This window comes from Eschrichtius robustus, chromosome 18 (assembly GCF_028021215.1).
Source record: "Eschrichtius robustus isolate mEscRob2 chromosome 18, mEscRob2.pri, whole genome shotgun sequence".
Taxonomy (NCBI): Eukaryota; Metazoa; Chordata; class Mammalia; order Artiodactyla; family Eschrichtiidae; genus Eschrichtius; species Eschrichtius robustus.
In genome coordinates this window covers 6,504,252-6,528,312 of record NC_090841.1, presented here as the reverse complement: position 1 = coordinate 6,528,312, position 24,061 = coordinate 6,504,252, and the positions used below count along the sequence as shown (strand labels likewise).

The 24,061-nt window shown below is 40.1% G+C and overlaps 1 protein-coding gene and 1 long non-coding RNA gene across 2 annotated transcripts; one reads left to right on the top strand and one right to left on the bottom strand.

Moving 5' to 3' along the window:
• Positions 1–1,112: 1,112 nt before the first annotated feature.
• On the bottom strand, positions 1,113–14,446 carry POMP (proteasome maturation protein). The gene is made up of 6 exons (XM_068526802.1): positions 14,358–14,446; positions 11,011–11,108; positions 9,221–9,281; positions 7,296–7,397; positions 5,496–5,589; positions 1,113–1,282 (listed from the first exon to the last, which is right to left on the bottom strand). Exons 1-6 carry the CDS (start codon positions 14,358–14,360, stop codon positions 1,215–1,217), a joined length of 426 nt encoding a protein of 141 aa, XP_068382903.1. The 5' UTR covers positions 14,361–14,446; the 3' UTR covers positions 1,113–1,214.
• Positions 14,447–17,307: 2,861 nt separating this feature from the next.
• Positions 17,308–19,774, top strand: LOC137752227 (uncharacterized). The gene is made up of 3 exons (XR_011071096.1): positions 17,308–17,400; positions 17,842–17,970; positions 19,602–19,774. It is a non-coding gene; the product is annotated as an uncharacterized lncRNA (long non-coding RNA).
• The last annotated feature ends 4,287 nt before the right edge of the window (positions 19,775–24,061 follow it).

The window sequence follows — 24,061 nt, the reverse complement described above, 5'->3', positions numbered from 1 at the left end:
TCTAGACATTGTTAAATGACCCCCCCCCCACTCCCAGTGGGGAGGGGAAACGTTGCCTTCGGTCATAAATCAGTGACTTAGACAATAAAAATACTCCTGAGAAATTGATAATGTTTAATTTTTGTATACTAGGTCCATAAAAAAATACCTTATTAAGAAAGAACCACTGGGGCTTCCCTGGTGGCGCAGTGGTCGAGAATCTGCCTGCCAATGCAGGGGACACGGGTTCGAGCCCCTGTCTGGGAAGATCCCACATGCCGCGGAGCAACTAGGCCCGTGAGCCACAACTACTGAGCCTGCGCGTCTGGAGCCTGTGCTCCGCAACAAGAGAGGCCGCCACAGTGAGAGGACCGCGCACCACGATGAAGAGTGGCCCCCACTTGCCACAACTAGAGAAATAGCCCTTGCACAGAAACGAAGACCCAACACAGCCAAAAAATAAAAAAATAAAAAAGAAAGAACCACCATAGGGAAGATTTATTTTTAAATAAACTATTATGGAATTTGTTCATGAATAGTTGTGTGTGTACATGAATGTTCTTTTTTCTTTTTTTAATTTAAGCATCTTATGATATATGAATCTATGCAGTACTACAGTTTAATTGACATCTGCTGATTGTTTTTTTTAATTTTTCACTTTAAAGACAAGACCAAGATCAAAACCTCTGAACTTACACTTTTCAACCTGAAAGAATCAAAGAATGTAGTTATAATTCTAAAGTAGCAACAATAAAGCAAGTGTTATTCTTATGGGTATTAATGGACTATACTGAAACAAGGTAAAATATAATACTCTTATTTTGTACTTACTTTGAAATGCTGCCACTGAACAGATGTTTATTCTGAAAGATGCTACTATGAAGTTTGCACACTCAAATACCAATAATGGTTATTCAAAATTAAATTTATGAAATAACTAGAAAATAGGCTGAATTGGAACCTGTGCATAGTTTTATGACATTAATTAGCAACATTTTTTTAAAGACATAGAAGGCTATTGTTTTAATATAAATTAGAAGTTTTAAAACCATCTCCCTTTAGTGCCTTCAATTATCACATAAACCAAAGACCCAAATAATTTCAAATGATCACAGATACTACTTAGGCAAAAATTCTCATGCGTCAGTACTTTTAATGTTGTGCACGTCAAATTATAGTAAAAAACGACTATAAACAAGATGCAGCCCCTCTATTTCCATGAACAGCACAGTGCATTACAGTAAACCGAGCTTATATTCAACCATCAAATGTGGTTCTCCCATTAGTTCACTTTGTGACGGGTCTGAAAACAAACAAAAACAAACATATTAAAGAACTGGACACTTAAAATGGGTGCATTCTACTGTATGTCAAGTATACCTCAATTCAGGTGATTGTAAAAGAAAATATAGATTGAATAAATTCTTTTTCAAAGTTCTTAAGTTTTCCAGTGCTTTCCAGTTGACTCTAGGAACGATCTCTAAGAGATTAAACAATCCGTAATCTAATTTGCAAAACCCATTTTATTTCTATCACTCTGTGCTCTGTTGCAAATACATATATACACAAACCAGAATTCTAGAGCAAGAAAACCTTAAAAATCTTCACTCTCCTGTCTGTACTGATGAGTCAGACAAAAGTCTTACTTTAACTGCAAAAATGCACCTAAGAGTTTTTAAAATAAATAACAACATTAAGCTTCCTACAAACAAACAAAGCCTCTTCTCCTCCACACAGGACAAGAAACAGAATAAATACCCAACGAAATAAACTGTAAAATCAGTTTGTAAAAATAAATAATCATTAAAATAATGATTACCAAGAGTAACAGATCAATTTGGATGTTTCCTCATTGGATCTCCTAAGAGACTGGAGATTACTGCGTCACATTAGTTCAGCAATCTCTACTCTTGACATTTGTCACACAACAAAGTAACCTTAGCAACAACTGATACTGTTACAATTATTAATAGAGTAAATGGCTATGTATACAACAGGCATCCAAAACCCAAATTAAAAAAAGTATGTCAGCACATGAGTACAAAGAACAAAGATGTTTGCTGCAGCGCTGTTTTGTGTTAATAAGAGAGAAGACTCACTACATGTATTGATGCAGCACACCTGCTACCGTAAGATAGACACAGTATGATACCAATTGTGATAAAAAAATATACACGAAGCAACGCCAGATATTTTCTGATTATATATATTTGTACGAAGACACACAGAAAAAAGTCTGGAAGGACATACACTAACTAAAAGCAGCAAGCAGCAGGCAAATAGGGAAGGAGGGAGAGAAATGGGTTTGGGGTAAACATGGAGGACTTGAGTCTCAGCTGTAATGTTTTCCATTTTAAAACAAAGAATATCCTTATTTATATAATAACAACTTTCCTTTTAAACTCTCCTTTTTAAAGCTTCTGACTTCAGTAAGATACGTGCTTATTAAATAAATCACTTGCACCAGAAGACAGCACACCATGTAAGCAAGGCCCTGGCCCGTGAGACTCCCAGGGAGGACCGGGCCTCTTGGTCAGTCTCAGTTCCCTCATCTTAAAGTGACAGAACTAGAGAAAACGGAAGGCCGCTTTCAGCATTAAGAAAAAGTCCAGTTGTGACTTTCTTACTGCCTTCCTCACATTCTCTTCCCTTCCTTAAAATATAATGTGCAGGTTTTTCTTGGCTAAGCACTTCCCTGATGAGCAAGCAAACAAAACCCTGATCACCTCTAACACTTTAAAAAATGTAAATTGGAGAATTACGCAGATTTTCATCACAGTTGACTAGTCTTCATATCACGCTTAGATTAACACACTACTCCCTCATTACAGACTTTAAAATTCCTTCTGGGTCAAATGTGATGAGGAGAATGTGGTGAGCAACAGCTTTCAACACTCATCATGGATTAAGCACCTTATGAGGCACTGGAGACACAAGAGTTAACAAGACAAAGTCCCCAGCTCTCATGAGGCCTGTATTTATGTTGAGGAAAACAAATAAGAAACAAGAAAGATACTGAAACAGTGAGAAGCGAAGAATGCAAATGAGGTGGCAGGGTGGCGGGGACTGCTCTAGACTGGGCAGTCTCTGAAGGAGTGACATTTCAACTGGGATCTGAAGAGCGAGGGCAGAAGTGTTCTAAGCAGAAGGAACAGCTATGGCAAGGCCCGAAGGTGAAGCCATAAACTGTCCACAAATCACACAGTCACAGTTCCCACAAGGGGGACACTACCCAAAGTGCAGCGCAGTGATCTCATCCTGACAAAAACCACCCACCTAAACAGAGGATCTTTCCAGTTCTTAGCTGCCTTACAGAGATGCAAGGAATGAATATATAAAGATGTCCACAAGATAGCTAGTCATCTTTTTAAATCTGAAATTCTATCACACGTCACAGCTTAGAATCACTCAATGGGTATGGACACCAAGGGGGGGGGGGGGAATGTCGGAACGGGGGCGGGGGGGGGTGGTGGTGGGATGAATTGGGAGACTGGGATTGACACATATACACTAATATGCATAAAATAGATAACTAATAAGAACCTGCTGTTTAAAAAAATAAAATTCAAAAATAAAGATTATAAACTGAAAAAAAACAAAAGAGCTGAAGAAAAAAATAAAGTTACAGTCTTCAGATGTCAAAAGAAAACAATAAATCACTCAATGGCTTTCTGTTGCATTCTGAATAAACTTTTTATGGTCTGCAAGGCTCTGGCTCCTCTGTACCTGCCTGGCTTTTCAACCTCACCTTATTCTACTTTCCACTTCCCTCAAAACACTCCAGCTGCATAGGCCTTCTTAACATGTTCTTATGTGTGTTGAGAGACAGTTCTCTAGAAGCCTTTCTTGATTCCACAAGTCTTGGAAGCAGAGGCACTGGTCTGCCTTTGTTCTGGACTCTCTTTCCAAGGCTGTTTCTAAAGAGAGATCGTGTTGCCCTTGGGGCACAGAACAGGCAGGCTGACTGCCCATTATAAGATTCAGGTGCCCTGAACTTGGGGTTCCCCTTACTGTAACAAAATACACTCTATATGCAGGTTTCATCTAACCCTCTTCTTGCTGCCCTGTGGGAACTGGGGCTCAGGGACCCAACAGAAAAGCTGATGCTCTGGCTTCTGCCACCGCTGTGAATAACAGACTGCTCTTTGTCTCGAGGAGTCGGTCTCTGCCAGCATCCATGAAACCACAGAGGGCTAACTTGTGAGCTTTTAAGTGGAATAAACCCTTCAGAGCTCTTCGGCTGTTCTCAGGTAAGAGACCCTGGACATACAGCTTCTTCTGTCTGAAATACTCTTCCCTCTACTTTTAGCTCAACTAATTCATGTTATCTTTCAGGAATCAATTTATATGTCATATTCCCAGAGGTGCCTGAGCCTCCTACCCAACAACAAACTATACACCTACCCTTTTTATTCCTAGAATTTAATCACTGTTTGTAACTACATGTTTGTGTTTTATCTGTTAATGTTTACCTCCCCCATCAGAAAGCACAGATGTTTTGTTTTTTTCACCATCATATATTCAAAGCCTAGCCCAGTGCCTGACATATAACAATTATTTTACTGACTGAATAAATGCTCAGTAAGTCCCTCTCCCTTTTTTATCACATGACTTTACAGAGGCTGATTTTTAAATGAGTGCATTTTTATAACTAAAAGATAATTATAAACCCGGGCTATCACCTTACTAATTTTAAATGAGGTCTAAATTCAATGTAAAAGCTTAGGAACTCCAGGTTTTCCTGCATTCAGAAAGTCCCCTCGAGGAAGATTCTCAAAGAGGAGGCTCATGAGACTTCCGCTGCGTCCACAGCATCTCGTTACCGGACATTAGCAGCCAAGCAAAAGTAATATAATTTAATCCTGGTGGGTTTTTCCGTTTCTCCTAAACTGCTGAGGCATAATGAACAGAGGTAACACTGGACAGAATTGTATTTGTTTGCCTTCCTCAGAACCAGAAAAAAATAACGGATGCTGCATGTATTGCTCTTACCTAAAAGTCATTTATGTCATACAAAATATAATCATCCAGAGAATTCTGTTAAAAATGACAGACTCTTCTTTACTATTCACCATCTATAGAAACACAACAATTACTTAGCAGGACAGGGTGGGTATTTTTTAAAGAAAACTCTGATCTTATTTTTTCTAGTTGTTTTTAAAACTAGCCACATCCCACAAACGTTCTGAAGAGTGCAACAACAATCCTTGGTTAAGCTACCCTATGAATACTGTATTGGACTCACACATCAGACTTTATCCTCAGGATATGAAAGGAATGACTGTCATTAGTTGACTGAAATGACTATAATCTCAGAACTCCATAAATAATTTTCACTTTTCAAACCAGTTAAAGAACAGTTATTACCATTAAATTTTATCTTATTTCATTGAATAAACACAAATGAATTCAATCAGCTATAAACTCCACGAGGACAAAGACGCTATATGTTTCATCTGCTGCTGTTGTCTTGTACATTACTGGGGCTCTATCAAAAGGTATGGAATGACACTTACCATTAAGAATATCTTCAAATCCAATAGTCTCATCATTACCCCTCAAAATATCCAATGCAAGGTTTGAGCTTGGAAGAAATGGAAGACGCTGAACCTTCAGGAAAAGTATAAAAAGGCAAAATTAGAAAAAACCAAGGGGAAAAAATATACATGACCAAATTTCACATTCTTCATTCTTTATTTGTAAAATTCACAAAACTAAGTAACATATCAATTTAACCAATGCGGGTTAATCAATTTAACACGCAAGTTCACATTTAAGACCCAAACCAAAATTTTAAAAATTCCTCAACACTTTACACAAAATATATACACTGAAACTGAACGCTTTTTACTAACACTTAATAATCCCATCAGGTTTGCTCATATTTGAGGGCTTTGCTTCTGTCCAGGAAAATCAAAGCACATACCATGTGATGAAATGCAAAATCCTAGAGCCTAACACCATTCTTTGTTCCTAATAAACGTGGGATGATCAAATTCCTGAAGAAATTCCAACTCAGTGAGAGCATTATTCTATTTAGTAAACCAATTATTCATTTTTTTATGTTGTTCTGTATTGCTCACACAAATGTTTAAGTTATGACCCTTTAAAACAGTACTGATAGGGACTTCCCTGGTGGCACAGTGGTTAAGAATCCGCCTGCCAATGCAAGGGGCACGGGTTTGATCCCTGGTCTGGGAAGATCCCACGTGCCGCGGAGCAACTAAGCCCGTGCGCCACAACTACTGAGCCCGCGCTCTAGAGCCCACGAGCCACAACTACTGAGCCTGCGTGCCACAACTGCTGAAGCCAGCATGCCTAGAGCCCGTGCTCCGCAACAAGAGAAGCCACCGCAATGAGAAGCCCACGCACCGCAACGAAGAGTAGCCCCCACTCGCCACAACTAGAGAAAGCCCATGCAGCAACGAAGACCTAACGCAGCCAAAAATAAACTAATTAATTAATTTAAAAAAACCAAAAAACAGTAGTGGTAACTAGAAATGAAGATCGAAGTCACCTGTGGGACTTTAAAAACCACAATGCCATTGTGAACTAGTGTTACGTACTTTTTTCAATTATTAAATACATATACTGCAGACTAGTATCTAAGTACAGTGGAGAATGCATGGGCTGTAGAGTCAGAGAGATCTGGATTCAAATTCTGCTTTTATTACTTACTTAGGCTTTGCCTAAGTTACCTGACTTGTCTCACCCTGTTTCCGTATCTGTGAACTAGGATAGTAGCACCTTCCTCTCAAACCTGTAGCATGGTGCAGTGTAAAGTACACATATATAGTCACTGGCACATAGCTTGTACCCAACAAACTTTAATGTAGCCAAACCAAATTTTCAGTTTTTCTGTTCTTTGTTAGTTGTCCAGCAATCATTGGAATCAATGTAGTGTGATGTGACAGAATCCAGAGCACAGATGGGGGGACAGTTCTTACACACTTGGAAGGACATTTCTGAAGATCTTCTTCCTAAGCAACAGGTATATTCAGCAATATACAACCTGCCTACTAGATACCTCCACCTGGATATCCGTAGAGGCATCTCAGATTCAATGTAACCCCCCAAAGCAGAAAAACATGAAAGTGAACACAGGTAAGTTGTCAGACACTGAGCCTATAATTTAAAGGAGTTTTCCATTTCAAAGCTTCTTTTCTCTATGAAGCAGAAATCAAGGTCATATCCTAAAAGGGGGAAAGTAGGATAGGTTGTAGGGGAGAAGAGAAGGTAAGGTTTGTACAGCTGTTTGTACAGCTGATATCAACACACAGGCGGGATGCATACAAAACCGACATTCATAAACCCACCTGCTGCACTGCCTTGAATTCCATTTGTAGTTTTAATGGAGCAAATAGACCCTGGATGTTTCTCAGTGTGGAAAAGTTCATTTTATCTTGGTTGAGCTGGAACTACAAAGACAACAATGTAATTTTAAACGTTACACTCAACATTCTGCTTTCAAAACAGTTAGCACTGATACGCATGTGACACAATACTTAGAGGAAGGATTTCAATATCCATTAACTGAAATAAAAACGAAGTATTTTTACTAATTTCTTCGACAAATTTTAGAATATGTATGTCTATATTTTACCTGGCATGCAGGTGTCCTTCACTGGTGTAAAATTACCACCTAAAATTTAGATTTACAGAACTAATACATTAAGGGAATGTTTTTCATATTGCAAAAGTGTATTTACAAAGCATAATCATATTTTGATTATGATTATGCAAGCAAACAAAACCCTGATCACCTCTAGCTTTTGATTAGAATTACTGCAAAACTGGTAGAGCAAAGAAAACGTATAAATAACCTCAGATCCAGAAACAGTTTGATACAGGACAATAATTAATAAGAAATTTCTAAGTATGAAAGTATCTACTTCAAAGGATTTCATCAAAGAAATAATCAGACCCATTATATGGTCCTGTTAATTAAACTACAATGCTTAAACTCCACCTTTTTGAGTAATTGGGTCTGGGGGAAAAAAGAAACCCAAACTCTGAAGTCTGTCCAATTTGTGTTGGGTACTAATAAGCAATTTTATTCTGGAATCATACTCTTACTAAGCACTGATACTACTTCTAAAAAACAAGTCAGGTTTACCCCATCTAAATATGTATAATTTATCTTTTGAACCCAAGTGCAGAACTTCACATTCACCTCTTTGTTTTTCTTGAAGTTCTGGCCTAGTCTTCTGGTCTGTTGGGTCATCTATGATGTAGTTCACTTATTCATCAAAACGAGCTATCCTTATCAGCTTTTTCTCCCATAAACCTGATTTATATGTTTTCTATGGCTAATCTGAAGTCTCTGAAAGACAACCTTCTCAAGTCATCTTCTGAGCATGAAACCAGAATGCAGCAAAAGCAGCCAGGGGCCCCTTTATTTTCTCGTCTAATTTGAACTTCAATTTCATCATCAAATTATTTGTTCTACTCTTTCTTAACGAAAAATCTTTCCCCTTGCTGAAGAGGGGGGAAACAAAACAAAACAAAACAAAAAAAATGGAATAGGTCGGCTTCCTGTTAACTGGGTAACACTGCACCATCATCCCCAAGTAGTAAGACACCTCCTTCTTCTTGCTCTGAATGTGTTATTTTAAAACCCTTTAGGTGGTCTTTAGGACATCTGTACAAGCTATAGCCTCTGGGGAATAACCTTTCCCCACCTATTTATCTGGTTAATACTGTTCTAAAACTGTTCAAATGCCCTCTTCTAGAAAGCTTTCCACAGGTGGTTGCTCCATCCCTGGTCCCCTACAACACGTTATGAAGCCCCTAGCCACTGCTTATCCTCCCATGAAATTTGCAGCCCCTTACGGATGGGGACTATGTCATATTCACCTGTGCACCTACTGTGCCCAGCAGTAACCTGGAGATGCAGGGCCTGAAAAAGAGGTCAAGGCTAGAGATATGGGCTTGGGAAGATCAACAGCAAAAATGGCAGGGGAAAAATACAAAAGAAAATGGGATCATCAAAGGAGAACATATGAAAGGAATGGAAAGGTGGACTAACCTCTAGAAATGTCTATAAAAAAGACAAAGAAGAATGTGTAGAAAGGGAGCTTTAGTGAAGCAATACAATGATAACTCAAAGCTTAGGATATTGAAAACAAGGCCTCAAGTTCTTCATGGTTAAATGCTCAACACCAGAAGTGGCTTAATCAAGTATTATTAAAAATATTTTTCTACTAGAGGATAAAAATAAAAACACAGGTAACATACTTACCTTTTTTTCTGATAATTCAAGAGGATGACTGGGCAGAAGTTCATTTTTCACATAAGAAAAACTGAAAATAAACATTTAAGATGGAGATTATATATTACTGAATACCTAGAGCTCAAAATCACATCTATCACTGTTGTAGTATAAATAAATGGCACAAGGGAGCTTTGGGGGGATGAGTAACCCGTTCTGTACCCTGAGTGTGGTGGTGGTGGTTCTGGGAATTAACACATGTTTTAAAATTCACAGAACTATACACCAAAAGGAAGACAAGAAGTCAAATTTACTGAATATTGTTTTAAATGCATCTATTATAGACACTGGTGGTCAAGACTTCAATTCACTGGGGAGAACCCCCCCAAAAATGGTCCTCAATGATGCCCTGTATCTAGAAGAAATTTAATAAAGTATGTTTAATACTATTACTCTGATGACACGATTCTTGTATTACATAAAATATCTAAGCCTCTTTTGTTCAGCTCTAATGCATATTCAATAGTTAATATATTTTTGGTAAACACATGTTGAACAATCTGTTTGACATTTACCAAACACCTACTATGTATAAAGTACCATATTAGGTGATATACAGCTAAAACCAGGCCGCTGGTCTTTATCACCCTAGATATATAAAGATGACTATCTTACTGTCCAAACCAGGATCTGAGAGCTGAAGGAAACCTTAGAAATCCTGCAACAGTCGTTTACTGAATACTATCTTTGTATAAAGCATTATCCACAAAGTGGAATTTGATAATGGCTCTGCTCATGGCAATCTTACAGTCTAACTGGGAAGAAAAAGAAGCATTTCATGTGAAAACAACAACAACAACAAAAAACAAATCACCCGCATTGGTTACCGGCTAGCTTATAAATCTGATTATACTACACTATTGCCAATTCCAAAGGCAATATAGTGCATCTTTTACTATGGAATGAAAAGACAATAATGAGGTATTATGTCTGCTCCCAGAGACCAATATTAAAATGATATTCTAAGACAGTAAGACTAAACACCTTAAAGTCAGATATAAAATTCAAAAATTCAAAACACAGTACATACACAGGGGGGAGGAAAGCATTATCCTTATTTGATTAAGCAGAAAAACAATCTGCCAAGGAAAAGGACCAGTACTAGAAATTCAGACCCAAACATATAGAAAAATAAAGAAAATCGAGGGAAGGGGTATAACTGTACTGAAACTAGAAAAGAAAAATAAGAGCAGCTAAGACTTACCCAGCGCTTACTAATGCCATGTACTGGTCTAAGTATTTTCCATGTGCTAGCTCATTCAAAATAACATATATGTTATTACTAGCCTTATTTCACAGGTGTGGACACTGAGACGTAGAACAATTAACTAACGTGCCCACGGGCACACATCTAGTAAATGGCGGAGCCAGGACCAAAACCCAGAGTCCACGCTCTTTACTGCTATGTTCTAGTGTCTCCCAAAGAAAAGTCAATTACTCCAGTAGTTAATAAGATAAAGAGACAAATGGCTCTCCAAGTTATCAGCAGCACAAAGAAGAATCCTACCAAGTCATGCTACTGGGTAACATCTCCTAGGAAGATGCCCTTTCCTGGGAACCTACTATTCTGATAAGATGCTTCATCCACTATAGAACACACCCAATCCTACCCTCCCCCTCCTCCCCTAGTCTAAAGTGTGTTACTTGCTACCTCCTAAATTAAATATACATTTATGGCCTATCAAAATATTTAAAGAATACTGTGAGAAATAATTCACATTTTATCATAACAAAGTCAAAGTCACAATTTCCCCATATACCCTTTTCGAAGAAGATCATGACTTTCAAAAGGTGCACTTGCTGAAAGTTCAGTAACTGGAATACTGTCCTTTAGCTGAGATCCAAGTCCTCTGGCATTCTACAACACAAAGGAAAAACACTATTAAATACAAACAGTTCAAAAAAACACTGAACATCTATGTAAAAAACACTGTTTAAGCACTGGAAAGAAAAGATAAGGTCTTTGCCCTCAAAGGGCCCAGTCTAGACAAGTACCATGAACCTTAGCATTATGGTAGAGGAATATACATGGTTCAGTGAATAAAATCGAATTTGGGGTAGGAAGGATTCCTGAGTTGATCTCTGAGTGTTGTCAGACTGAAAGGCATTCAAGTAAAACAAGAACATGGGTAAAAGTATAAAAATATAAATGAACAAGCTACAAGTAGTTTGAGATGACCAGCTAACTACATGTCTGAGTAGAGCAGTAAAGGCTGGCAAAAAGAAAAAATGAAAAGGCTTAAATATGCACAGAAACTTCTGTTTTATTCTGAAATAGAGAGCCTCTGAAGGGTTATGGCATGATCAGATTCACTTTCATTGGAAAGATCCCTCCCTTCGGTTAGAATGATTGGCACAGAATGAAAAATGTCGTGGGCAGAATCCTGGGGAATACCATTCCTTACGGACAAGGAAGAACAAGGAAAATGGGATTAAGAACAGAGAGAACAACTAGAAGAGAGCAGTCACAGAAGCTAAGAAAGAAAGGGAACTTTGAAAGTATTTGGCTCCCGTAAGAGGGAACTACCTATGGAAAGCAAATGTATCTAATCAGGATGGTATAAATAAAAAGAAATAAAAACAAAGACTCACGGTATATTTGGTACTGCTGCATTGTCACCCTACTCATTTATACTATAATTTAATCACCAAATATTTATTAAATATCTACTACGTGGCAGGTTCTCTACTAGACACTGAAGATAACATATCTGTCTTCCAGGGCTTAAGCTAATGAAGATACAGTAAACATGCAATTAAAATGTAATACATGACCAAAATGTTCATTGCGGCTCTACTGACAATAGCCAGGACACGGAAGCAACCTAAGTGTCCACCATCGGATGAATGGATAAAGAAGATGTGGCACATATGTACAGTGGAATATTACTCGGCCATAAAAAGAAACGAAATGGAGGTATTTGTAATGAGGTGGGTGGAGTTAGAGTCTGTCATACAGAGTGAAGTAAGTCAGAAGGAGAAAAACAAATGCAGTATGCTAACACATATATATGGAATCTAAGGGGGGAAAAAAAAAAAAAAAGGTCATGAAGAACCTAGTGGCAAGATGGGAATAAAGACACAGACCTACTAGAGAATGGACTTGAGGATATGGGGAGGGGGAGGGGTGAGATGTGACAGGGTGAGAGAGTGGCATGGACATGTATACACTACCAAATGTAAAGTAGATAGCTAGTGGGAAGCAGCCGCATAGCACAGGGAGATCAGCTCGGTGCTTTGTGACCGCCTGGGGTGGGGTGGGATGGGGAGGGTGGGAGGGAGGGAGATGCGGGAGGGAGGCGATATGGGAACGTGTGTATATGTGTAGCTGATTCACTTTGTTATAAAGCAGAAACTAACACAACATTGTGAAGCAATTATACTTCAATAAAGATGTTTAAAAAAAAAATGTAATACATGTTACCATAGGTAAAACACAAGATGCTGAGTTTAAGTTACTAGTTGCTGAAATACATCATCCCTGCTATTCTGCAGGAAAATGTAAAACAGCTGCAGGTAGTTTGGAGTGTTATACTCTTCTAGGAGAAACTATTCCGAGAAACCAGCTTTTTAAATTGATGTTCTGCTTTATCTGTATATTTCACTAGGTCAGGTACCGCACCCTGTCCCAGGTTTCTTCAATCTACCACCCCAGTCCAGGCTCTCACACCTGGATAACGATAACAGCGCTGCCTCTAGCCTGTTCTATTTTCCAATTCTGCACAGCAAGATTTGCCTGATAAGCAATTTTCCTCACCAAAGCTGTTAAAAAAAAAACAAAACAAAACGAAAAACAAAAACCTCTCTCACTGGTTTGTCAATGTCTTGCCTCCGAAGCCTGGAACTCAAGAAGCTGTACAACAGGTTTCAACTCTCCCACATAGAAGTCATGGTTAATTAGGAAAAGAAGCTGAAATCTAGTGTGCATGCCGCTAACCTGATGAAGGCACAGAACCTCTCTGGCCCTGTTTACTCATCCTTCCAGCTGCCTGAACTCTTTCCAGGACCAGAGTTGTATGATTGTACCTTTCCAAAAATACCTTCTGTTACTTTCCTACATAAAGGTTCTCCTCCTCCCAGACTGCTTTATTGCAGAGTAACGGAAGAAAAGTTTCTTCTACACACAAAGAAAAGGGGGATTCTGATCTCTGGGATCTACTGTTATCACTTTCCCAATTCCCTCCTGTAAAACATCAGAATCAGTACATGATATTTCTAATAAAGTAGCAGAGGAAAACAAATCTATGAAGTTAATTAACACTTGAGTTAATTGAGGTTAACACTTGAGTTAATTCAGTTAAAAGTGTTAACACCTGAGTTAACACTTGAGTTAACTGAGTTACAAGTTACTTGAGGGTATTTCTAAAACCTCTTTACTATGCTCAGCAGTATTTACCAACAGAAACTTTCTAGATTTGCATGGCCCAGCAGCAGTACTGGTGGTATCAGAGTCGCGAGCAATGACGGTTCAAAAATCTCTCCCAAATATCAAACTTTTAAGTTAAAAAGAGAGAAGGGGCGGGGCAGGAGGAGATCCACTAACAATACTGACAAACGGGGAGTAGCAACTATCCAATTTTCCCCCCTCCAACACGTGCCATACTACGAGCTCCCAAAAATGTTTGTGGGGTAAAGCTGAGTGATGGAAATGCGACCTACAGCTGTGGGTTTGTTATCAAGGCAGTTCCGAGGGTCAGGGGTGGGTGAGGATGTCGGGCACTCGGCTCCCAGAGGTCCTCCCCTCGGGGGAGGGGTAGTCGGCCGCGCCGCACCCCAGACCTTTGCACTTTTGGGGGTGTCCTTTCCGGCTCGGCGCCAACTACGGGAAGGGACCGGGGTCGGGGCCGACTGGGGGACTTGGGGATGGGAGAGAGGAGGCGGTGGGAAAGGATGAAGCCGAGGCGCCGCTCGCGGGACCAGCGCCGGAGCCCTACCCAGGCGGCGGCCACGAACCCCCGGACCCCGTGACTCGACAAATCATGGCGCCCGAGGCCGGCCTCCTCCTCCCGCCGCCGCCACCGGGGAACAGGCTGGGGAGCGGCGGCCTGCCCCTGCGCCCACGGACCCGAGCCCGCAGGCCACTCGGGTCGCCCAGGGTCTCACTCACCATCTTCAACTCGCTCCGCGAACAGCTTCTCAGCCCGTTACCGTCAGCCGACCCCGCGGTTCACTTCCGTTTCCGGGGTTGCCCCCCCCACATCCGCCGGAAGTGCGTCCGTCCGGGCGAGGAAGGAAGGAGGGTGCGGGGCACCTGGAGGGAGCCGCGCGGGGCCGGAGCTCCCACGCCTGAAGTCCCGAGGGATCGGGGACCGAGGGCGCAGTAAGGGTGTGGGCTGGAGGAGGGCGGGGGAGGGGAGACGCGGGTGTCCACTCTGTTCGTGATCAGCCCCGGCCGCTTGTGCGGCGTTGGGAGATGGGCAGTGTACTTGGCTGGATGCATCGCCCTGTTCATCCAAAATCTCTTTGAGGTCGAGGTTACGTTTTTCATAAGGGCAAACGAGGCCCAGGTGGAATGAGTGATTCGCGTGCAGTCATCCAGCTAGTGAGGCAAACGTGGAAGCCAAAGCTTTTGCCGGTTTGCTTTTATTTTTTAAAATTACGTATCGAAAGCCAGCTATGTTCAGGACCCTGGGCTGAGACTAAGAATACAGAAATGAACAGGCTCGTGTGGTTCCTGGGCTCCAGCAGTAGAGGAACTCTTGTGGTGGGCAGGGTGACAACGAAGTAAGTATGATAATCAGTGACCTTTGAAGGCTTTTACTATGTAGTAACACAGTTCCAAGTGCTGTACGTGAACTATCTCCTTTAACCCTTTGAATAATCTTATGAAGTGAGTTCTACACTTACCTCAGTTTTACAGGCGCTGAAAGCAAGACATAAAAGAGTTTAAATAGATATGCCCAAGGACACATAATCTATTATAGTTACAGTCATACACTATACTCTGTTGCCTTCCAAATGTGATGTGGTAAAACAGACTCATGCGTTGTCACCATGTAATGGAGCTAATTTAAGGAATCCTTGGGCTGACAGTCAAGGTATAAGAGTAAATTAGGGAGGAGAGAATATGAAAGACATTGCTGGTAGATTTGCTTGTGCAAAAGCTCAAGTGAGAAAGAAGGCCTGTGTGGCTGAATTTCAGTGAGTAAGTTAGAGAGGAGCGTGAGATGCGGCTTAGGAGATGGAGGTGGATTTATCACGGAGGCCCTTGTGTGCCAGATTAAGGGTGAGGCTTTATCTTTAAAAAGACATTGAAGGATTTTAAGGAGGGAGGTCATAAGGTTGTATGCGTTATGCAGCGCAGGACAGTGGATACTGTCATGGATTCCACAACCTTGAACTTCTGCGATAATCCACATTTTGAGTATTGTGCACTGCTGTTCTTATGTGCTTCCTTCTCGCTCTTCAGAATATCCATGTTTACCTTGAGATTTGAGATCGAGTGTTTCATTTGCATCCTTTTCCTTTCACTCAGTTCTACCTAAGGAGAAATTTTAAAACTGCATCTCTATTTATTTCTTTAATTTAATTTTTATTTTTTGTTGAGGTATAGTTGATTTACAGTGTTGTGTTAGTATCAGGTGTACAGCAAAGTGGTTCAGTTATACAGACACATATATCCATTCTAAAACTGCATCTCTTTAAAAAAGTTTTTTTTAATGTTTGTTGATCGCTCCCAGTTCAGTCATTAAATATTTGTTGAGCATTGGCTTGATACTAGATTCTGGAGCTAAGGAGAAGAAAAAACCATTTCCCTGTACTTGAGATGCTTTTGTTTTCCTGGGGCAATAGACGCATAAACAGATATTTAAAATGCACTGTGGTCAATGCTTAATAGAGAAAGGAGCTGGATCAGGTTGGGAACAGGGAAAGACGGCACTTGAGGAAGAGGAAACGTGGAAAGGTGAGGATCTGCAAAAGGGCATGTTTGCAGACTGTTTCCATGTGGCTGGAGTTCTGGGTGAGTAGGTGGAGAAAGATGAGATGAGACTGGAGGGATTGGTTGGAGCTGACGTTGAAGGGCCCTTGTATGGTGTGCTGAGGTTTGGGGCTTCTTCTTACAGGGAACAGGAGATGACGGAGGCCTTGTCATAAACACTTGACATTAAAAAAAAAAAATTATTCTGGTGGCAGCATGAGAGATATATGGAATCAGGAGAAACCAGACACCAGAATACCACCTAGAGCATTGCAGTAGTTCAAGGCAGAGACGGTAAAGGTATAAATGAAGGTGGCACAGCATATTGGAAAGACTTTGAGAAGCAGCGAAAAGGAGGGATGAACCTGAGAAACAGTAGACTGCAAGAGGCAGCCAGAGGGAGGGGAGCCTGCCATGGAGACAAAAAAGAAATGGTCAGAGAGGCAGAAGGAGAAGCAAACTGCTGTCTTAGAATCCAAAGGGGAAGAAAGTGCTGAGGGGTTGAAAGCAGTTCAAAAGAGAGCTTAGAAAGTGGTTTTAAAATAGCTTAAAAAAATCATGGAGTCTTAAAAATAGGCCTTTGGTGACCAATGTGAAGGCAAGCAAGGAGAAAAGTCACCTCATTGTGAGCAGCTCACGCATTGTTACAGCATCAATTAATGCAAGACAGCGTTGAGTACGCTAAAGTAATTTGAAGAATTAAATTAGATTTGATTCTAGAATGGTTTGATATCGTTGCTTAAGCTTTGTGTATGTTATATAGTTTGGAGGATACAGTAATAATAGTTAACATCTGTTGTGTGTCAGGCCCTGTTCCTAGTTCTTTACGTATGTCATTTCAGTTAATCCTCAATTACTCTGTGATGTAGGTCCTACTATACCCACATTTTAAATAATAAGCCTTGTTATGTGCCTTGTATGAGAACAAGTACCCCATTTTACTTTACTTTTTGTTGTCTTTCTTGACTTTACTCTCAGGCCTCTCTGGCAGAAATATTTGTTGAAAGTGTGTTGTTGAATGTAGAAAAAACTCCCATCTAGACTGCGGGCCAGTGACGAAACATGGCTGAGAAGCATGTGAATGAGTACAGCCAAACAAGAGCTGAGCTGGTTATTAGGAGATGTAAAAGCGTGCCGAGTTGAAAAATCCCCGTGACTTTGGTTGAATCCTCTTCCCTCCAAAAGAAGAGAAAGGGTGGAGTCGAGCAGATGCACGCACTTCCGAGAAGAGGTAGTTGAGTGATAATGTTAACAATCAGCGGTAACTGTCATCAGCAAGAGGTAGCGTCGACATTTTCTTGCCCCGTGAGTCAGGGAAAGTGGGAGAAAGAGCAGATACCACTGGACAAGCGTTTGAGGAAAGTGGCATCATTTCTGAGAAAGCTAGGTTTTAGCCAGGGCTGAGATGTGCAAAGATCTTGTCGCAAAGTAAAAAATACCGGGAAGTTTGGTTGCATGTTCCAAGGGACACAGTGGCAGGGGTTTGTGAAGGGAAGACGAGTGAGTTCAGGGGGCTCGGGGCCCGAGCAGGTAACAGTAGCAGAGGAGTACGTGGGGCAGAGAAGTTAATTCTCTCCTTTTTGCCCCCATGCAACCTATACACCCTTTAGCATAACCTCTAGCACTCAGTTGTGTTGATCTGTGGCCACATCTATCTGTTTCTCTCCCACAGGCTCCTTCAGACAGGGGCGATGTCTTACACATTACTGTATCTGCACCTTGCACATAGAAAGCACCCAATAAATGTTTATTAAATGAAAAGTGGGGAAAAAATGGATGAATGGATACTTGGGCCTAATAGGTAAGACTGACTAATATGGTTGGGAAATAGGCTGGAGGTAGATATGGGCGATCCAAGATAACTTATTTGGAGAAGTTTCCGGAAGCACCCTCCTGGGCCTGGAGCCCAACCTGAGAGCTCAGGACCATAAGCCAAGGCCCTAAATCCTTGTCTGGTTACAGTTATGCCCTTTCCCCCAGGGCTAGACTCAACAAAAACGGGCATCCCACCACAAAGTCTACAATTCTGACATCCAGTAACATCAGGAGTGTGTGTATGTGTGATGTGCCCAGCCTTCCTCTCCCCCGCCAGCTACAAATGCTGGCCAGGCCTACTTGGCCTCTCTCCCTCCCAGCCTCTGTGGACACTTCTTCTCAGCCAGATGGATTCTGTAGAGCTTTGAAATCAGAATGGGGGGATTTGGAGAGGGGCTGGCGGCAAGGGTTGGTGGTGATGGTTTTCCCTTGGTGTTTAGGGTAGGAGAAGAATGAGGGCCCCATTGTCTGAGAGATATGGGAGGGAAAATAATTCAATTGGGGTGAAAAGTTTGTAAGACATAGTCTCTTCAAGGTACCTAAAACTTAGAATGTTGTATTAAGTGTAAATTTCAGAAATTGCTCCCCTACAAAGTTTGGCAAGGGCTACAAATCTCAACTAGTAAGAAAGTTACTGTGTTTCAGAGGACCTGAAAAGAATCTACAAATTATAAAGAGTGCGTCCAGATCCTCTTTAAACTATCTGAATTCTTACAGTGTTGGGAAAGGTTCAATGTGCTTAATTTAAGATAAATCCTATTTACACATTTTTCTTTGCAAGTCCCTTTATAAGTGTTAAGAGATGGAGCAATACATTACATCAAGTTTATTTGACAGACGCTTCTCTTTAACCCTAAGAGATGTTTCATATTTCTTCTGAAGTACTTTGCTGACTATGATTTCAGTTGGAGCTGCTTTTAAAAGAGTGTCCTCTGATTATGAAAAGCTGGGTTTTGATAGTACTTACTAAAGTTGACTCTTATGAATCCAGGAGTTTTGTTTTACTGTTTTACATCTGCATTGCATCAGACACAGCTGAAGTTAGCGTTCCATTTTTCCATACTTTCATAGCCCTGTTTCAGGTCTGTGTTTTTAGGAAGTGGTTTATATTTCCAGCATAGAGAGTCTTTATTCATTTGCCTGTGGAGCATGCATCTTGTAGGTTATATGCAATGAATTTTAAATTCTAGACCTGTTTCTTTTACCCTTCATTTGCCAGCCCACATGTAGGAGCATAGAATCATTTTAATATTAACTAAAAAATTTAATTCAGAAGGCGTATCTGCCAAAAACATTGTACAGTGCCTTACAGAGCCTAATATATTATACCCATATGTCTGATGTTTTCTATTTGGATGCTGTTTTCGAATACTAGTGTCAGTGTTCCCCTCCACTGGCATGAATAATTGAGAGGGAAAGTTTTTGTATTTTTGAAAATTCAAAAATTTATTTCTTGAAGACAAAGACTTGAGAGAAAATTTGCCTATATTCAAAGCGCACTAGAAGGTTATCTCAAAAGCAATTTACATTAATCTTATTTGGAATCAGAAAGCTGAAAAAGACAGCCTAAGTCACTCTGATTGTATAATTGGTTTATTTCACTGTTTTTCTTTCTAGAAGCAATGCATGCTCACTGCAGAAAATTAGAAAACAACAAAAGGCAAAAAGAAGGGAATGGAGAGCAGAGATAACCACTGTGAATGCACCAGGTCTGAGACATTCTTTTATATGACAGAATATATCTATTTATCATTTTGAAGAAAATAGAGTGACTCCATTTTCTAAGTGAGTTGGGAAGTTTTCTCTTGGCTTTTTTCATGACCATGTTATTACTTAATAAAATATGTCATTCTGAAGCCTTAGAAAACACCCTTCCTTTACTTCTTCAAGAGTGGTGAATTACACGTAGGCTATTTACTCAACATTTTTCATTCTGTCAGCCTGGTTGGATGCCAAACGGCTGTTCTGATTTTTGAAGGTATGTTTTTTTGGTACTTGGCTAGGGAAATCATAACTCTTAAAATGCTCCATAGCCCTAACCATACAATTGGATTTATGGATAGATATTATGTTCCATGTTTTGTTGTTTTCTCACTGTTTTAGTGTCTGGGATTGATGCCAAAGGCTATTCAGCCTCACTCCATTTATTAAATTAGAGTGTACAACTAAGTTTACACCATGGAGTTTAGATGGGGAAAAAAAGACCTTGTTTATCATTCTACTTAGGTGTCTTTACATCAGCGAGAAAGGAAAGTATTATTTCTAAAATATCTCAGTGAAATATCCTGAGAAATAGGGTATCATAGTTAACGGAAGTAATTACCCTACGCCTGAGCCACAAGAACTCCTTGCCTTATTCCAAAACATCTTCTCTACTGCTGCCAAAGATGTTTCGTCCCCTAAAATTCAAATCTGTGACTTCCCTCCTTAAAGCCCTTCACTTGCTCCTGGTTCCTGCCCTCTAGGATTAATTCCAGACTGTCCAATGGCAAACAGGCCTTCAGTGATCTGACTGCCAACCTTATTCTTAAATCCTTTATGCTAGTCATGTTAAATTACTTGGAATTCTCTGAAAATGTCACTGCTTTCATGCCCCTGCACTTTTATTCCTGTTTTCCGCTCTTTGTGGAATGCTCTATGGCACTGTCTCAGCTCAGCATCACTTCCTCTGTGACATCTTGCCTGACTTGCTCTGCCCCGGTGCTCTCCCCCTTCCTGGGAGAGTGGACCCTTTGTGCCCCATCACATATACATACTTGTTTCACTGCATCTGTAACACATTGTTGCACTTGTTTGCACATGTACCTCTCATCTTTTTCAAAGCTTTTTAGTCTGCAAACCCCATTCACCATCTTTTGGGAGCTTATATATATCCTTTTGAAGTTTTCATCTTTCTTTAGGAACATTGTAATAGCCTTTCAGCTTGCCTGCCCCCCTCCGTGCTCACCTGCTCCCTGATTTCACTCTCCATGCCATCTCCAGAGTACTATAAGCTCAGTAAATGATGGCTGGTGTTTCAAAGGTCTGATGGGGACTGCGTGGAATTGGCTTCAGGGCACAATTAACATGGGTCTAATTTATTTCCTATATCAAGATTGCCTTGACCCTAGCGCCAGGGGCTGCGAGAAACTAGGCGAGGAGTCAGGTGCAGACAGCCGGAACTTGCATGGGTTGGGCGTTCAGGGGTGTGTTACTGGGGCTTCCTTGGGGTCCTGGCTCAGAGTGGTAATGGAGTCAAAAGACACTGTCCAGTGACCACAAGTAGTAGCAGAATTCTTTGTTTGGAGCTGAGAGAGACGTGCAGTGTGGGAAATACAAAGAGTAACAGGAATCAGTCTTTTCAAAATATATTCCCTGAGAATCTGAAATTTCAAAATACTGTAGTTTGTCTGTGATTACTTGGAATACAAAGTAATTCCTTTGCCACTGTATTTATTTTTTATTTTTTATTTATTTATTTATTTATTTTTGGCTGTGTTGGGTCTTCGTTTCTGTGCGAGGGCTTTCTCTAGTTGCGGCGAGCGGGGGCCACTCTTCATCGCGGTGCGCGGGCCTCTCACTGTCGCGGCCTCTCTTGTTGCGGGGCACAGGCTCCAGACGCGCAGGCTCAGTAGTTGTGGCTCACATGCCCAGTTGCTCCGCGGCATGTGGGATCTTCCCAGACCAGGGCTCGAACCCGTGTGCCCTGCATCGGCAGGCAGATTCTCAACCACTGCGCCACCAGGGAAGCCCCTGTATTTATTAAAGGATTGCTTTGAGACATTTTCTAAAAGAAAACAGTGATTCAGAATGTATAAATTCATATTTCTGCCAACAGTTAAAATTTTTGTTGATCTGATGGGTTAGAAGTGATGGCTTATTGTCGCTTTAGTTTGTGTCTTCCTGATTGCTAGTAAGATGAAGCAACTTTTCATGTTTATTTATCATTTAGATTTGCTTTTCTGGAAATGCTTGTTCACACAGTCTTTGCTCAATTTTCTACCGAGTTTTTCTTCTTCCTATAAATTTGTAGGTGCTTGTTGTATACTATAGATATTAACCTTTGTTTTATGCATTACAAATATTTCCCACAATCTGTTGTAATATTTTTCTTTTGTTTATGGTATCTTTGATCTAAACATTTTAAATAAATGTCTCTTTTCCTTTACAACTCTCTGGCTTACTGTTTCAGTTGAAAATGTTTCCCTGACTCCTAGTGTATAAAGTTATTCTCAAATTTTATTCTAAAATAGTTTTTCACATTTTGTTTTTAATTCATATGGAATTTATTTTTCAATATGGATTAAGGTAGGAGTCTGATTTTATTTTCCTTTAGAGGCTATGTTAAAATCTTGCTTGTACTAAGGTACATTTTGAGATTCTCCATTCTAATGATCTAATTATTTTTCCAAATAACAAAATTAGGTAACATTCATTGGGCATATATGTGCCAAATACTGTCCTAAGCACTTTACATATTTCAGCTCATTTAATCCTGGCAGTAACATTGTAGGTCAATTTTATTATTCCACATGAACTTTAAAATGCTTTTATCAAATAAAAAGAAACCATCTGGTTTATGATTAGAATTACATTAGATTTATACAGTAATCTTGGGAAAATTAACATTTTTGTATCCTTCAATAATATTTTGTAAATTTTATCATGTCTTAAATCTGTCTTGTCAAATTTAGCCTTAAGTATTCTGTACTTTTATCACTATTAGAAATGGAATATATGTTTTTTTCATTTTCACTTCTCTCTGGCTATTCCTATAAGCGTTCTTACTGATGCAGTAAGGATAGTGTGTCTGTTATTCAGTTTAGGGTAAATTATGCCGCAGTGGCAAACTGAATTCTCGGTAGTATAGAACAACAAATAATTTTCTGCTCACGCTATGTGTCCACCACAAGCTCGCAGCAGCTCCGTCACATCATCTTCACCCTGGGACCCAGGCTAATGGAGTAACTGCTGTCAGGCACATAGCAGCCTTGGGGTAGAGAGAAAGGAATCAAGGTACAGTGTCTTCTGGCTCATAAAGCTTCTACAAAGAAGTGCCCCATGTCATACCCCTCCCCGCCTTACGTTTTATAAGCCAAAGCAAAGCACAAGCCCATATCTGACATTGAAGTGTCAAGGATGCATAATCCTCCCACAGGAAAGGGCCCTTCAAGTCACAATACCAAGTCTGGCATCAGTGGGATGGAGATAAGTAATATTCCAACATGAAGGGCAGCAAATGTTTTGATCAGTAATACAATCTATCAAAGTGTTTTGTTTTTACATTGGCAAGATTGAGAAATCCTAGAAAATGATACTTATGTAATAGATATCACTGTTCAACAATATCCAGTCCCTGTCTCCTTCCAAGTTTGCATGATTATACTTTCTTGTCTCTTAAAATTATACACAGCCATCTGACTAATCCTGGCCAGTGAAAATATGAGTGGAACTGATGTGTTTCACTTTTCATGGAAGCACTGAGGAGTTGGAGCATGATTCCCCAAGTTATCTTCCCTGCCATATTGGTTGTGGAAGTATGTGTTGATGCGGAAGTACCAAAAGACCAATGTAGCTAGAATGCTGGGCCATCGTATAGAAGACAGTTGCCTTGCATGCCACCAGGTGAAGAGTTTATGATTTTAAGTTCTGAGATTTAAGGGATTTTATTTGTTTCTTTGTTTGTTTGTTTTACTGCAACATAGCCTATCCTATCCTGACTAATACAACATACCTATTTTACATATTTTAACAAAAAACGCGTGTGTGTGTGTGTGTGTGTGTGTGTGTATTCATTGATCCATATTGTTAGGTAGGACAAAGTTCTTTAAGGATCGGTCCAGTGATTTGGATGCCATAATATGGCATAAACCACATTCATAGTGCATCCTATACAGTTTCCAGTTTGGATTTCTCTACCATTGATCAAGAACTTTAAAATACTTGTAGAAAAATAGAAATACAGAATCTTACAACTGCCCCTTAATCTTTTATAATTGTCACACCCAAACCAACAGCATTTTTTGTAACTTTGTTTAATCGTTCTAAAGCAGACAACTTAGTTTTCATAAAAACAATTCATTCTTTTCACATTATTG